Source organism: Propithecus coquereli, unplaced genomic scaffold (genome assembly GCF_000956105.1).
Source record: "Propithecus coquereli isolate 6110/MARCELLA unplaced genomic scaffold, Pcoq_1.0 Scaffold377, whole genome shotgun sequence".
Lineage (NCBI taxonomy): Eukaryota > Metazoa > Chordata > Mammalia > Primates > Indriidae > Propithecus > Propithecus coquereli.
This window is the reverse complement of record NW_012149474.1, coordinates 850,520-863,495: the sequence shown is the minus strand read 5'-3', so window position 1 is coordinate 863,495 and position 12,976 is coordinate 850,520. Positions and strand designations below refer to the sequence as shown.

Genomic DNA, 12,976 nt, shown 5'->3' with positions numbered 1-12,976 from the left:
CAGCCCCCAGCCAACAATAACGGTCGGTTGTGGGACCTGGGATCCGGGACCGGGCGAGCCGGCCAGGCAGGTCCCTGGTGAGCCTGTGCCAGGGGCCACCCCCCCTCGGTCTCAAGGTCCTGTCCTATAGGCCCGACCTGTGGTGGTTCAGCTGTATCCGGGCCCCTTCCCTGGAGAAGCAGAGGCCTCGCCGCCCCCCAGTACTGCCCGGCAGGACAGCGCGGCAGGCCCTCCAGGTGGGTGCAGGGGCCGGGCTGGGGCTGGGAGGGACCCTGGGGAAGTGGATGGGGCTTCCTCCCCCAGCAGGAGGGCGGCACTCCGGCCTCACCCAGCTCCCCGTCCAGTCCTCCCCCAGGGGGACTCCCGTCAGGGCCGTGCCCCTGAAGGAGCGCTGTGGGGCCTGGAAGGTGGGACCTTCCTCTGCCCCCGCGCTCACCCTCATGTGCACTCAATGCTGGTAAGTTAAGTACCGTTTTCTAGTGCATGTGTACATTGTTTAAAACTAGGAAAAAGCAAAAGTGAGAAAGTACTGAGAAAAAGTAAAGCCTCCCCGCCCTAGAGATAACCATAGAAAGCATTTGGTCTATTTCCTGCCCTGCTTTTCCTATACACACTTCTTTGGCGCCTTAGCTGGGCTCCTCCGGACAGGGGCGCCCCTCGCCAGAGGCTGGTGTCAGCCCCCCCCCCGGTCCCCCGCAGCCTTGACCCTGCTCCGGGAGGGTTCCCAGGTCTCCAGGGGGCATCGCTGCCCCACTGCTCTGCTGGGACAGAGGCCCGGGCCCGCTGGGGGTCGGGACTTTGTCCTTCCGAGAGGAGGGGACGCGGCTACAGCAGCACAAGGCGGCTCCTCCCGGCGCCAGCCCACGCAGGGGTCTCGGTGCCTGTAGGCAGCGGGGGCCGCTCCCCGCGGGCGCCCCAGGCGCGCAGCCAGGGTCCGAGCGGGGCGGGGCGCGCCGCGCGTTTCCGGGAGGAGAGGTCGGGGCGCGCGGCAGGTGCGGCAGCGCAGCTCGCAGGTAGGAGCTCGCGGGTCCGTCCGCTGAGATCCCACTGCCGTGCCCGCCCGGCACCCGGCCGCCCGCACCGCCCCTCTGGGCCGCCGTGGGGGGCGCGGACCCTGCGCGTGGCGGTCGGGGACTCTGGTCGCCCCTCGGGGCGCGCGGTGGCAGGAGCAGGGGCGGGCTTGGCCCCCAGAGGTGCGGGGAGCGCGAGCTGCCCGTGGGCCCCACCCGGCCAGTCCTTCCTTCCCGCTCCCTGGGCCCGGGCTGCAGCGCAGCTTCCGGCCGGAGGGACCGCCGGTGCAGCCCTCGAGCCGCCGGCGGGGTGACGACCCTGCCCCGGTGAGGCGACTACGCGGCCTGGGGGGCGATGACCCTGGTCCCTCGTGTCCCCTCCTCTCGGCCGCCGCTTCCTCAGACCTGCCATCTTTGGAGACCTCCCCCCTCCAAGGAATATGGGTGGGGAGGATCCCAGCGTCCTAGGTCTGGGGGGACGGGAGGTGCTGCTGTGCTCGGAGTGACTTTGGGAAATCCGGGGTCAGGACGTTGTGGGAACAAGAGGTGGCTCTGATTAAGGGGCGGAACGTCCCTGCGAAGGGATGCGGAGGGAAGCCCCAGGAGGTTCTGGGATGGGGTGGGGGCGGGCCCTAGTGGGAGGAAGAAGGGGTGTTAGGCCCGGAATCTGGGGTGTTCCTGACAAGGGCTGTCAGAGGCACGGGAAACCCGACGTTGGGACCTTGATCTGCACCCGGGGCCCAGTGTGGGAGAAGGGAGGAGTCTCCTCTGCCTGCCAGCTGTCAGCGGACAGGGTGCACAGGCCCAGGCCAGGCGCTAGCGACGTGGCTAGGCTGGTGGAGTCCTCCCACCCGGTCGGCCCCAGCTGGAGATGTGGCAGATGTGGCTCCTCCCTCACAGACCACCTCCCCCCTCCCCTCATCACAGGGTCTCCTGCCGGCAGCTCCCAGGACCGCCCCACCCCAACTCTCCCCCTCCCTCTCCTTGGGCTCCGGCCCCCTGTGATGCCACAGCCCTGAGCCTGCATCCCCCCACCAGTGACCCCCAGGTCTGCCTGGCCTTCCACCCACCTTGCCACCCACCTGGCTCAGCCTTCTGCGCCCTCCCCCCACTTAACAGCACACAAGACGGAGACCCTCTGCTCCCATGGCCAGCGCTGGGAACCCTGGGGCCCGAGAGGCCCAAGAGGAGGACGGGGAGAAGGCAGGGGCCTTCACTGGGCCTCGGGGGCTGGTGCTGGAGCAGGCCCAGGAGCTGTTTTTGCTGTGTGACAAGGAGGCCAAGGGCTTCATCACCCGGCGCGACCTGCAGGTGAGTCCCCAGCCCCAAGGGACTGGCCAGGCCCGGAGCTCACCTGGCCGCTCGCCTCTGCCATTCTCACCTGACCAGGGCCTGCAGAGCGACCTGCCCCTCACACCCGAGCAGCTGGAGGCCGTATTTGAAAGCCTAGACCAGGCCCACACCGGCTTCCTCACTGCCCGCGAGTTCTGCCTCGGCCTGGGTGAGCTCCGAGCCCTGCCCACCCCAGCTGCCCAGGGATCTGCCCAGGGATCTGCAGGCGCTCGGTCAGCTGGTGCCTGCGGCCCTCTGTGGGGCAGCCTGTGCCTCTCCTGCACCTTCCTGCAGGGCACATGCAGGTGTCTGTACCCGCAGGTGCCACAGAGTCCCCGCTGAGGTGCAGCCTGCCGGTGGCCTTTCTGTCCCTCACTCCCTCTCCTGTGCCAATCCCTACTGGGGCTGGGAGTATGGCTGTCACCTCTCATTCCTGGGCCAGTAGGACCAGAATAAGGAAGAAAAACAGGAAACTGGGCCCCGAGACAGGGCAGGATATGTGTTGGGGGCGAGCCGCGCCGAGCCAGGGTGGTAACCCAGACTTGTAACCGCATGGCTCCTTCCCGCCCGCAGGGAAGTTTGTGGGGGTGGAGTTGGCCCAGGGCGCGACGCCCTCCCGGGCTCCAGAAGAAACCTTTGAGTCGGGCTGGTCGGCTGTGCAGGGCACCTGGGGCGCTCTGGAGGAGGCGGAGGACGAGGAGGAGGAGGAGCGATTCTACGCTGCGCTGGAGCAGTTGGGGGTAGCCCCAGTCCTGGGCGAGTGAGTCGGTGCTGGCCGCGCTGCCGGCTTCCCTTCGGCGCGCTCTCTGGGTCTGCACGCTCTGTCCCCGTCGCCCGCGCGTCCGTTCCTGCGTTGGTCCTGGGCCCGGTCAGGCCCGGCCGTTCTGTCAGCTGTGACTGACTGGGAGGGGCCTGGCGTGATTTCCCGCAGAATTTGCATTTCGGGCGGCGGCTGCGGGGAGAGGGGCGGCGCGGGGCACTGGGCCACACACACGCTGGCACGGCCCGAGCGCACACACACCGCGCGGGCCACGCACAGACGCCGGGCAGGGGCGACGGCATCCGCGAGAGGGATGCCCTGCACGCGGCACGCACGCCGGGCTGTGCGGGGACGCAGGCGTCTCCTGGGGGATCGCCCTTGGCGGAGGGGAGCCCTCCAGCTCCAGCTCAGTCCCCCCCAGGCAGCGGGCTGTGAGGACGCTCTGGGTCCGGCTGCAGCGCGAGCTACCTGAGCTGCTGGGCTCTTTCGAGGACGTTCTGACGCGCGCGTCGGCCTGCCTGGAGGAGGCGGCCCGGGAGCGGGACGGCCTGGAGCAGGCGCTGCGGAGGTGAGGGCTGCGGGCCGGGCGGGGCCTGGGGGGCGGGCACTGGAGGCGGCGCTGGGGCTGCAGTACTGGTCACCCGCTGTCCGCCCTGTCCCTCGGAGGCGCGAAAGCGAGCACGAGAGGGAGGTGCGCAGCCTGTACGAGGACATGGAGCAGCAGCTCCGCGAGCAGCGGCAGCGCCTGCAGAGCCAGGTGGGCCCCAAGCCCCGCCCCGCCGCCGGGCCCCGCCCCCTCCGGATCTGCCCCGGCCCCGAGTGACCGTCCCCAGCCCGGGGAGACAGTGCCCGGCCTCCCGCGTCGTCCCCGCCCCGCCCCACCCGACCCCCGCCCCGCCGGGAGCCTCCTCTGCACGGCCGGCGGAGGCTCAGAGGCCCGGTGCGTCCCAGAACCTCCCCCGGGAGGAGCGGAGAGGCCGCCTGGAGCTGGAGCTGCAGAGCCGCGAGCAGGAGCTGGAGCGCGCGGGCCTGCGGCAGCGGGAGGTGAGCGGCGGCTCCCGGCCCGCGCCCCATCCCTGGGGACACCCTCGCGCTCCTGGTGTCCTCGAGGCCCTCCGCGCCTCGGTGTCCCCGCCCCGGGACCGTCGGGAGCCGGAGAGAGGGGCGTTCCTCGCCAGCCTCCCCCGCCCCGCAGTTGGAACAGCAGCTGCAGGCCCGGGCCGCGGAGCAGCTGGAGGCACAGGCTCAGCACGCCCAGCTGTGGCGGGCCCACGAGGCGCTGCGGGCGCAGCTGGAGGGGGCGCAGGAGCAGCTCCGCAGGCTGGAGGGCGACGCGCGAGGCCGCCAGGAGCAGACGCAACGGTGCGGGGGCGTGTTCCAGGGGGCGGGGCCGGGCCCTCCAGGCCTCGGTCCGGCGACACTTCCATCTCCACCTCAAGTCCCGGCCCCTCCCCCAGAAGCCTTCCGGCGCCCAGGTCACCACCCCTTCCCCGCAGGGACGTGGTCGCGGTCTCCCGGAACATGCAAAAGGAGAAACTGAGCCTCCTGAGGCAGCTGGAGCTGCTTAGGTGCGTTTAGGCCCAGGCCGCGCGAGGGAAGGGGCTCGGCGGAACTTGGGGGCCCCGAGCTCCCAACACTCTTGGCCGCTGCCCTGTCCCACGGTGGAGGTTCCTTCCTGTGTCTGCCTTCCATCGCTCATGCTGCGGCCCCAGCCAGACACCTCTCTTCTGGCCCGAGGGGAGCCAGGGCCCGCCTTCCGCACCCCAGATTGCTGCCTCCTCGAGACCTGAGACCTCGGCCTCTCAGGGCCCTCACCCCCTCCCCAGGGAGCTGAACACTCGGCTGCGAGACGACAGGGACGCCTGCGAGGCCAAGAGGCTGGGCGGCAGCCGCAGGAAGGCTTTGGCCACCGCGCGCCTGCCCGGGCCCACCTGCTGCTGCTGCTGCTGCTGCTGCTGGGCCCGCCCCGCCAGACGCGGCTCCGTCCACCTTTCCAGTGCCCGGTGACCCGGGGACCATAGGTGTCACCTGGAAGCGCCCCTCAAAGGCGACCTGCCGGGGCGCGGAGCTGCACCGGTGGGCCCCAGGCCTTCCGAACGAAGACGGGAAGGACCCAACCTCGGTGGCCGGGTCTCGCGGCCCCGCTGACTGCACCCTGCCCCCACCCATTAACTCCCTTTCGGTTCAGCGGAAGAACCCCACCCGCAACCACACCCCCGCCAAATAAAGTCCCCTGGCTGCACCGCGTCGTGTCTGCCTCTCTGAGTCTGGGCCATGGCCTGTGGCACACGGGTGACGTGTGGCAGGCACTCGCCTGGCGCGGGCCCTGCGGGGCCGAGGAGTCCCGGGTCAGGCCTAGTGCTGCCCGTGGACCGAATCCGCACTTCACAGAACTGGGGGATTTGGAGCCACCTGTGGCCTCGAGGCTGCGGGTCCCCGGAGCCCCGCCCCTGTTCGCCCCTCGGTCCGCACCAGTGCCGGCGCCGGCGCGGGATCCGCAGACCGCGCCAGAGAAGCCCGGTCCCCATCCGCCGCGCCGCCGACCCCCGCCTCGGCGGGCCCCTGGGAGGGGCGGTGCGGTGTGGGCGGGCCCTGCAGCGAGGGAGGGCGGCGGGGCGGCCCGGGGCTGTGGCGCGCCCGGCCGGCGGTCCCAGGTCTACGCTCGCCTGCGCCGGGAAGGGCGGGGCCTGCGGGGCGGGGGGGGGGGCCACCGAGGGGCGGAGCCTGTGGGCGGGGCGGCCCGGTATGGGCTGGGACTGCGGGCCAGGGCGGGGCCATGAGAGGGCGGGGCGGTCTGGCGTGGGCGGGGCCTGTGGGCAGGGCCTGGGCGGGGCCGCGCGTCCCCTAGCAGGTCCAGGCGGTGCGTTCTCTGCGCGCCGAGCCGCCGCCCCCGCTAGCCGCAGCCGCAGCCGCCCCCGCCCGGACTCCGACGCGTGGTGGGTGAGTGCACCGCCAGGTCTGGCCGGCCGAGGGGGCCGAGCGCCCCGAAGGTGCTGCGCGCCCCGGTCCCGGGGGCCCGGTCGCAGGCACCCGGAGGGCCCGAGAGAGCGCTCCCGCCGACCCGGCCCAGTCCCCTCGCCGGCCCTTCCGGGAGGGAGAAGAGCGCCCGGCCGGCGCCGGGTGGGGGGCAGGAGGGAGAGGCGCCTCCCGAGTCCTCGGACAGGCCTGGCAACCCGCTTCGGCCCCGGGGCCCCCACTGCGCAGCCTGAACGCCCCACTCATCTGTCTAGACACCAGCCCCCTCCCTCCGCCCGCAGGCCCGCCCAGTGCCCGGGCGCAAGTGGGCGGGGGACGGTGGCGGCGGTGACTTCATCGCGGTGACCCGGGATTCCTCGCCGAGCCTGGCAAAAGCAGAGTCCCGGGTTTGGGGCGCGGGCCACCCAGGGGCCTGATGAAGGTCCAGGGGACTGGGGGTGGGGCCGCAGGAGCTATTTCTGGCCGGCCCAGGCTCCCACGCCGGCCCTTTCCCAGGGGGCTCACATCCACCAGGCATTCCTGGGAAGAGGGGCCACTCAGCGGGTCGCCTGTGTCCCGGCTGTGGGGGCTGGATCCGTGCTCAGAACCAGCACCCCCCGAAGGCCTGGGATCTCAGAGCCAGGCTCTGGCACATCTGAGTCAGTGGCGCTTACACATCCCTCCGGCTGAGTGGCAGGGGTCTGCCCGTGTTCCCCTCCGGATCGGCGTGTTCAGGCCCCAGCTGAGTCCTGTGTCCTGCCCACCTCGGACTGAGGTCTGTGCCCCAGACACCCAGCTCAGGGGCCGAGCTCCGTGCCTTCTTTCGTGGGCTGCGGCAGCTGCTGTTGGGAGTGGGGGGCTAGTGCCAGGGCTGGAGCTAAGGCCAAGGGTGGGACACCTGGGGAAGGCATGAGGTCCCTCCCAGGATCGGAGTGTCCAGAATGTCTTCTGCCCTGCCCCACCCTAAGCCAGACCAAAATAGTGGGCCTGGCTGCTCCTCTGGCTGCCTCTGGAGTAAACCCTGCCTGCTCTGGCCCACAGGCCAGACTGGTGATCTGTGACCTGTCCTTGCTCCTCTAGCCAAGTGTCCTGGGAACGTCTGTCTACCTGTCCTACAGAAGTCGGGCCCAGCCAGCCAGGTGAGTGCTGGGTGGGGTGGTGAAAGTCCAGCCCTGTGGCAGCAGTGTCTGGAAACGTGGCCTGGGGCGCTCAGCTGCTGTCTGAGCTCCCCCTGCCCCGCCCAGACGCGCTGACTGAGAGCAGCAGGGTGTACCTGGGGGCCTCTGGCTGGTGTGGCTCCTGCCTTTCCAGGAAGAACCTCTCCCCTGGGTCTGGAGGAGCGCGGGTCTGCCAGGCTCCATTCTTTCCTGGCTGGGAGGAGGGGCTGCCCTTTAACGGACAGGAAGCAGGCAGGCCCGGAGAGCCTTAGCAAGGGCTGGGCTGGGGCCTGTCCGAGCTCCTTGCCCCTCTGCTGCCTCTGGGGACATGTCTCTGAGTGGCCTCCTCCCCCTGCCCCCTCTGCAGGCCTGTAGGGTCCTGCCTGCCTAATGTGGGGCCCAGGGAATGCTGCGGGGCGGGCGGGGCCTAGTGAGCTCACCCGAGGTGCCACTGCAGCTTCCTCCCCTGGCTGCCAGCGAGGGTGAGTCAGCCAGTGACGGCTGGGGGTCCTCCATGATCCTTTCCTGTCTTCGGACACCAGGGGTCCGCCCTGGCTGCTGGAGGTCAGGGCTCCTGCGCAGGCCGCCCTAGGAAGTGACTCGTGTCCTGGCTTCTCCCAGGACAGGTGTTCGGCTCAGCCTCCAGCCCCGGGCCGGCCTGGGCATCTCTGTGTCCCCCACTCTGTCCCCACCGGTGTCTGAGTCTAGCTGTGCTCCCAGTCAGGGCCCTGGTGCTGTGGGCGGTCTGACTCCCGAGCCCCCAGCCCCAGGATGGGTGAGTTCAGCGAGAAGAAGGAAACATGCGGCACCGTCTGCCTCAAGTACCTGCTCTTCACCTACAACTGCTGCTTCTGGGTGAGGAGGGGATGCCCTGCCCACAGCCCTCCCCTCCCCGGCCGCGCCGCAGGCTGGGCCAGGTGTGGTGACTGGCCTGCACTGCTCGCAGCTGGCCGGCCTGGCCGTCATGGCAGTGGGCATCTGGACGCTGGCTCTCAAGAGTGACTACATCAGCCTGTTGGCCTCGGGCACCTACCTGGCCACAGCCTATATCCTGGTGGTGGCTGGCGTTGTCGTCATGGTGACTGGCGTCCTGGGCTGCTGCGCCACCTTCAAGGAGCGGCGGAACCTGCTGCGCCTGGTCAGAGGCTGTGGCAGCCCGGGGTGGGGGTGATGGGATGGGGACCTGGGCAGGGGCTCCTCGCCAGCTGCGAGGGCTGATCTGGGGCCTGGCGGGGTTGAGGGTGCCCCTGCAGCCTGTGGACACCTGGGGGCGAGGTCCTTCCCCACCTGCCCAGTCCTGTGGGTCCCCATGTCCCAGCTGCACCAGTCGAGGGGAGACACCTGCTCTGTGAGGTGTTGGGGAGTGTGGCAGGTCCCAGCCCCCACCTGCTGCTTGGAGCCCTCAGGAGCAGCCACTTGGGAGCTGGGGTCGGGGGCTGTGCTCCGAAGTGTCCGGACACAGGGAGTCCTCAAACAGACTGTCTCTGCCCTCAGTACTTCATGCTGCTCCTACTCATCTTCCTCCTGGAGGTCATTGCTGGGGTCCTGGCCTACGTGTACTACCAGCAGGTGAGGGGCCACCCAGGGCAGACACCCCACGCCACCCCCACTGCTCCAGAGCCGACCACGGGGCCTGCAGCGCCAGACGACCTGCCCACAGCAGCCAAGCTGCCTTAGGACCCATGGAGGACACAGGTGTCTGTGTCCAGGGGGTCTGGAGACCCTGCCTGCCTCTCCCCATGGTCACCCTGGTGACACTCCTGGTCCCCTCAACCCCCTGAGGCTGCTCTCTGACCCCAGCCCTTCCCCTCTGAGCCCTCCCTGGACTGCTCCCCCGCAATCCTGGGGCTCCCCCGTCCCACCTTGGAGGGGCTTGGACTTTGAGGCTGAAGTTCCCCGCATCCCCCGCCCTAGCTGAACACGGAGCTCAAGGAAAACCTGAAGGACACCATGACCAAGCGGTACCACCAGCCAGGCCACGAGGGTGTGACGAGCGCCGTGGACAAGCTGCAGCAAGAGGTGAGTGGGTGGCTTCGGGAGGGGCACGTGCCGCCAGGGCCTCCCCCAGCTCAGCGGGCGCACGCGGTGTGCAGGGACCTCAGGGCTCACCCGCCGCTGCTGCTGCAGTTCCACTGCTGTGGCAGCAACAACTCACAGGACTGGCGCGACAGTGAGTGGATCCGCTCAGGGGAGGCAGGTGGCCGAGTGGTCCCTGACAGCTGCTGCAAGACGGTGGTGGCTGGCTGTGGGCAGCGGGACCACGCCTCCAACATCTACAAGGTGGAGGTAGGTGGGCACCCCAGGGAGGGGCTGAGCTGGCCGGGGCCTGTGCCCAGGTGCTAGGCGTGGCCACACCCCAGAGAGCTGAGCCCAGGGGGGCCAGGTGCTGCCACGTGGGAGGAGCCACCTGGGCCCCTTCAGTACCCCACCCCCAACTGCGCCAGGGCGGCTGCATCACCAAGCTGGAGACCTTCGTCCAGGAGCACCTGAGGGTCATCGGAGCCGTGGGCATCGGCGTGGCCTGCGTGCAGGTGCGGGCTGTGGGGGACTCGGAGGGGACAGGGGGCTGGGGGCCCCACGGTGCCTGCTCACCCTGTGCCTGGCTCCTCACGCAGGTCTTTGGCATGATCTTCACGTGCTGCCTGTACAGGAGCCTGAAGCTGGAGCACTACTGACCTGCCTGGGGCTCGGCCCCGAGGCTCCCCACGTCCTGCTGCGGCTTCGTACCCAACTACTGAGCTCCAGGCGGCTGGGGTCCCAGAGCCACCCACCCCTGTGCCATCACTCTGACCTCTGGGGACCCCAACCCCAGAGGCGCTCCAAGTGCCTTTCTCTGCACTCCAGCGTCCTGAGGCCTGAGGAAGGGGGAGGGGTGGCTGTCCTGTCTGGTGGGGCCCAGGTGTGGTCGGTTTTGACAATAAAGCACCCTGTCCCACAGGCCACCTCTTTTGGGGTGGCCTCATGGGGTCTTGGGGGCATTCCATGCCTGTGTTCGGCCCAGGGCAGTGGTTTGAGCAGGACTCCCTGGACGCACTTCCTGCCTGGTGGTCAGAGCCAGCTGGGAGGGGGCCTTGCCGGGTGGGGGGGGGCAGGGCCAGGCCCTTTGTGCCACTGGCCACACTCGCCCAGGCCCTTCAAGGCTGGTGCCTCTTCCTGGAGCCACGTGGCCCCAGGGCACTCGGGAGAAGTAGAGTGCTCCCGGACCCTCGGGCCTGTGCCTCCCTGCTCCCCACAGGGCTCAGCCGCACCCCTAACAGCCAGAGCCCCTGCTTGTTCCTGTTGCTGTCACCACCCTGTAAAATGCCACGTGTTCACTTGTGTATTGCCATGTCCCCGTGTGGGGCAGGTGCTGACTGGTTTGTTCACTGCTGTATCCCAGGTGCCCACAACTGCCTCTGCCCCATGACAGAGCTCAGTAAAGCTGCTGTGGAGTGATGGGCGTGCTTGCTTTGTTGCTGACAGGTGTTTTGTCCTCGGGATACTCGCGGCCATCAGGGTGGAAGCCAGGAGGGCATGTCCCCCAGTCCAGGCTGGCTAGTGTGAGCTGCAGGGAGGGGAGGCCCCATGGCAAAGACAGCACAAAGGTGGTGGTGTGGTCACAGCCCCTTGGGACGGGAAGAGTGGCCGTGGACCTCCCGAGACAGCACAGAGTTGGGGGTGCACAGAGGAGGCCCCAGGCCTGGCGTCTGGCAGGATGTGGGGTGGAGGTGCCCTGGAGATGGGAGCCAGGGCTCAGCCACTGTGCCCCTCAGCCCTCGGGGCTGCCCTGGTTCCTGCCCTCAGGCTGGCTTGGATTGCACACCCCGGGCAGACCTCATCTCCCCCGAGAGAACCTCACATCTGGGCAGCTGACGGCCAGCACTGAAGGTGCCCAGAGAAGAGCTGCTCCTTCCATTCCCAATGGGTACCCTCCTGCCTCTGCCAGCCGGAAGGCAGTAGGGCCCATCGGCCCCCCACCTTGGGTGACAACTCCCACCTCGCTCCGGCTAAGCCCGAGTTGGAACAGGACAGCGGGGCCCTGGGAGCCTTGAGTGTTAAACCTGGCATGCTGGGAGCCGGGCTGGGAGTCTCGGGGCTGGCTGTGGAGGCTGGACACTGCCCCTGGCCCTCCGCAGGAATCTGGCCAGGGGTGGGGCCTGGAAGGGTTCCGGGAGTAGGACCTCAGGAGAGGCAGCAGGTGGGCAGGAAGCCAGCAGGCCCTGGCAGCCGTGACTGCAGCAGACACTGTTCAGGCCTTAGATCTGGCTCGTTAGACTCTGAGAAGACATGGGAGCCTCTGCTCGGCCTGAAAAGTACCCAGAGTGTGGGGGGGTGGGCACGCAAGGGATGCCCCAAATAACCCCAACCCTCAAACACGCCCGGCTGCGTGTGCCTTGGTTCGGCCACGGTAAGCACACTGCAAAGGGAGACTCCCTGCGGGCTTGGGGTGGCTGGTGTGGACAGTGCTACCTCCTCCAGGGAGCACCCCCCCAGCCCCAGGTGCCCACCCCACAGCAGGCGCGAGGAGCCGGTGTGGAGAGGCCTCCGAGAGCCGCAGGTGGAAGGCTCCACCAGCAATGCCACCCACAGCAGCACCTAGAACAGACTAGCCCCAGAGCCTGGAGGGGCCAGGACCAGCCAGCTGGCGTTCTGCCTACTGCCGTAGGCTCTGTGACAGTGCCAGGGCTGGGACCAGGGAAGCAGAAACAAAAGTCCCCGAGACAGGCCAGGCAGGACCAGCCTTGGGGGAGGGAGGAGCCAGGCGGCAGAGGAAGGTAGAGGAACGCGGACACAGGGAGCCCCGCAAAGCTGGGCCAACCAGTAGGACCTCTCGGTGGCTCTGAAAGACCTTTACTGGGTGCTGCTTCCAGAGTGGGGGGCACATGCCCACGTGCTGTGGTCAGGCATTGCTCCCAGCTCCTGACGCCTCGGCTTGGCGAGCTCTGGGCAGGACGCTGACTGCTGGCGGTGAGCGCGGTGGGCGGGGAGGGGAAGGATGCAGGGGCTCAGCGCGGTCACTTCTCCAGGGGCGCGTAGTTGAGCAGCTTCTCGATCAGGTCCACGTGGGCCAGCAGCATGCGGCGGCAGCAATAGCGCTTCAGGCCCAGGGCGTCCAGGGCGTCCCTGCGTCAGGGGTGGGGCGGGGAGGCCAGCTGTGGCATCAGGTCTGCGCAGCCTGGAGCCCACGTCCCGGCCACCTCTGGGCACCACGGCCTGCTCACCGCGGCCCCTTTGCCCGGGGCAGGGTGGACAGATCCACTGGGACCTGGGACGAAGGCCCAGCAGCATGGTCCCAGTTGGAGTAACCTGGAAACACCTGAAAAGTGCATCCAGACACCTGGGGTGGAGCCTGGTGACCCCCACCCGGCCATATTTGTGTGTGTGTGTACATACATACATATGTACATAAACATATATGATGAATGTATGTAAAATAAAAACAAAAAGTCATCTGAGGGAACTTAGAAGACCAGGACCACCAAGCCGCCAATTCCCTGAGCCCCTCATTCAGCACAGGCCACCCATGGGTGGCTCTCCAAGGGACGTGCCTCAGTTCCCCTTGGCACCTGAGGAAGTGTACCAATGGGCTTCACCCTAGCAGTCACCGTGCCCGGGCCGGAGCCAGCCCTGCTCAGCTGCTATAGGCTCTCCCCTTACCTCTGCTCCCCCAAATCACGGCAAGCGACTGTCCCTCCAGGGAGCCATCACTCCCTCATCCCAAGCCCATCAGAAGCCTCCATTTCCCTGGAACCTGGTCCCAGTCACCCTGAAGGCCTTCAGAA

General features: G+C 68.6%; 2 protein-coding genes across 3 annotated transcripts; both read left to right on the top strand.

Annotated features, from left to right (window-relative positions):
• Nucleotides 1-1,940: 1,940 nt before the first annotated feature.
• Nucleotides 1,941-5,305, top strand: CRACR2B (calcium release activated channel regulator 2B). Its single transcript, XM_012651957.1, has 9 exons — nt 1,941-2,321; nt 2,400-2,511; nt 2,916-3,102; nt 3,524-3,670; nt 3,769-3,859; nt 4,054-4,146; nt 4,298-4,464; nt 4,599-4,670; nt 4,929-5,305. The coding sequence occupies exons 1-9, from the start codon at nt 2,157-2,159 to the stop codon at nt 5,107-5,109; spliced, it is 1,215 nt and encodes a 404-aa protein (XP_012507411.1). The 5' UTR covers nt 1,941-2,156; the 3' UTR covers nt 5,110-5,305.
• Nucleotides 5,306-5,964: 659 nt separating this feature from the next.
• On the top strand, nt 5,965-10,640 carry CD151 (CD151 molecule (Raph blood group)). 2 transcript variants are annotated; one of them, XM_012652001.1, is made up of 10 exons: nt 5,973-6,042; nt 6,749-6,832; nt 7,138-7,196; nt 7,935-8,069; nt 8,161-8,352; nt 8,709-8,783; nt 9,129-9,233; nt 9,342-9,500; nt 9,659-9,745; nt 9,830-10,640. In XM_012652001.1, the coding sequence occupies exons 4-10, from the start codon at nt 7,986-7,988 to the stop codon at nt 9,887-9,889; spliced, it is 762 nt and encodes a 253-aa protein (XP_012507455.1). In that variant the 5' UTR covers nt 5,973-6,042; nt 6,749-6,832; nt 7,138-7,196; nt 7,935-7,985; the 3' UTR covers nt 9,890-10,640. The 2 variants fall into 2 exon arrangements, with proteins under 2 accessions (XP_012507453.1, XP_012507455.1); XM_012651999.1 differs by lacking the exon at nt 6,749-6,832 and having other exon boundaries at nt 5,965-6,042.
• Nucleotides 10,641-12,976: the final 2,336 nt, after the last annotated feature.

Excerpts from the sequence above, each read along its gene's own strand:
- CD151 (XM_012651999.1), top strand. The coding sequence starts at position 7,986 with ATGGGTGAGTTCAGCGAGAAGAAGGAAACATGCGGCACCGTCTGCCTC. Across the intron at positions 8,353-8,708 it reads GGCGGAACCTGCTGCGCCTG|TACTTCATGCTGCTCCTACT; the intron begins GTCAGAGGCTGT and ends CTCTGCCCTCAG. Across the intron at positions 9,234-9,341 it reads TGGACAAGCTGCAGCAAGAG|TTCCACTGCTGTGGCAGCAA; the intron begins GTGAGTGGGTGG and ends CTGCTGCTGCAG.
- CRACR2B (XM_012651957.1), top strand. The coding sequence starts at position 2,157 with ATGGCCAGCGCTGGGAACCCTGGGGCCCGAGAGGCCCAAGAGGAGGAC. Across the intron at positions 2,322-2,399 it reads TCACCCGGCGCGACCTGCAG|GGCCTGCAGAGCGACCTGCC; the intron begins GTGAGTCCCCAG and ends TCACCTGACCAG. Across the intron at positions 3,671-3,768 it reads CTGGAGCAGGCGCTGCGGAG|GCGCGAAAGCGAGCACGAGA; the intron begins GTGAGGGCTGCG and ends TGTCCCTCGGAG.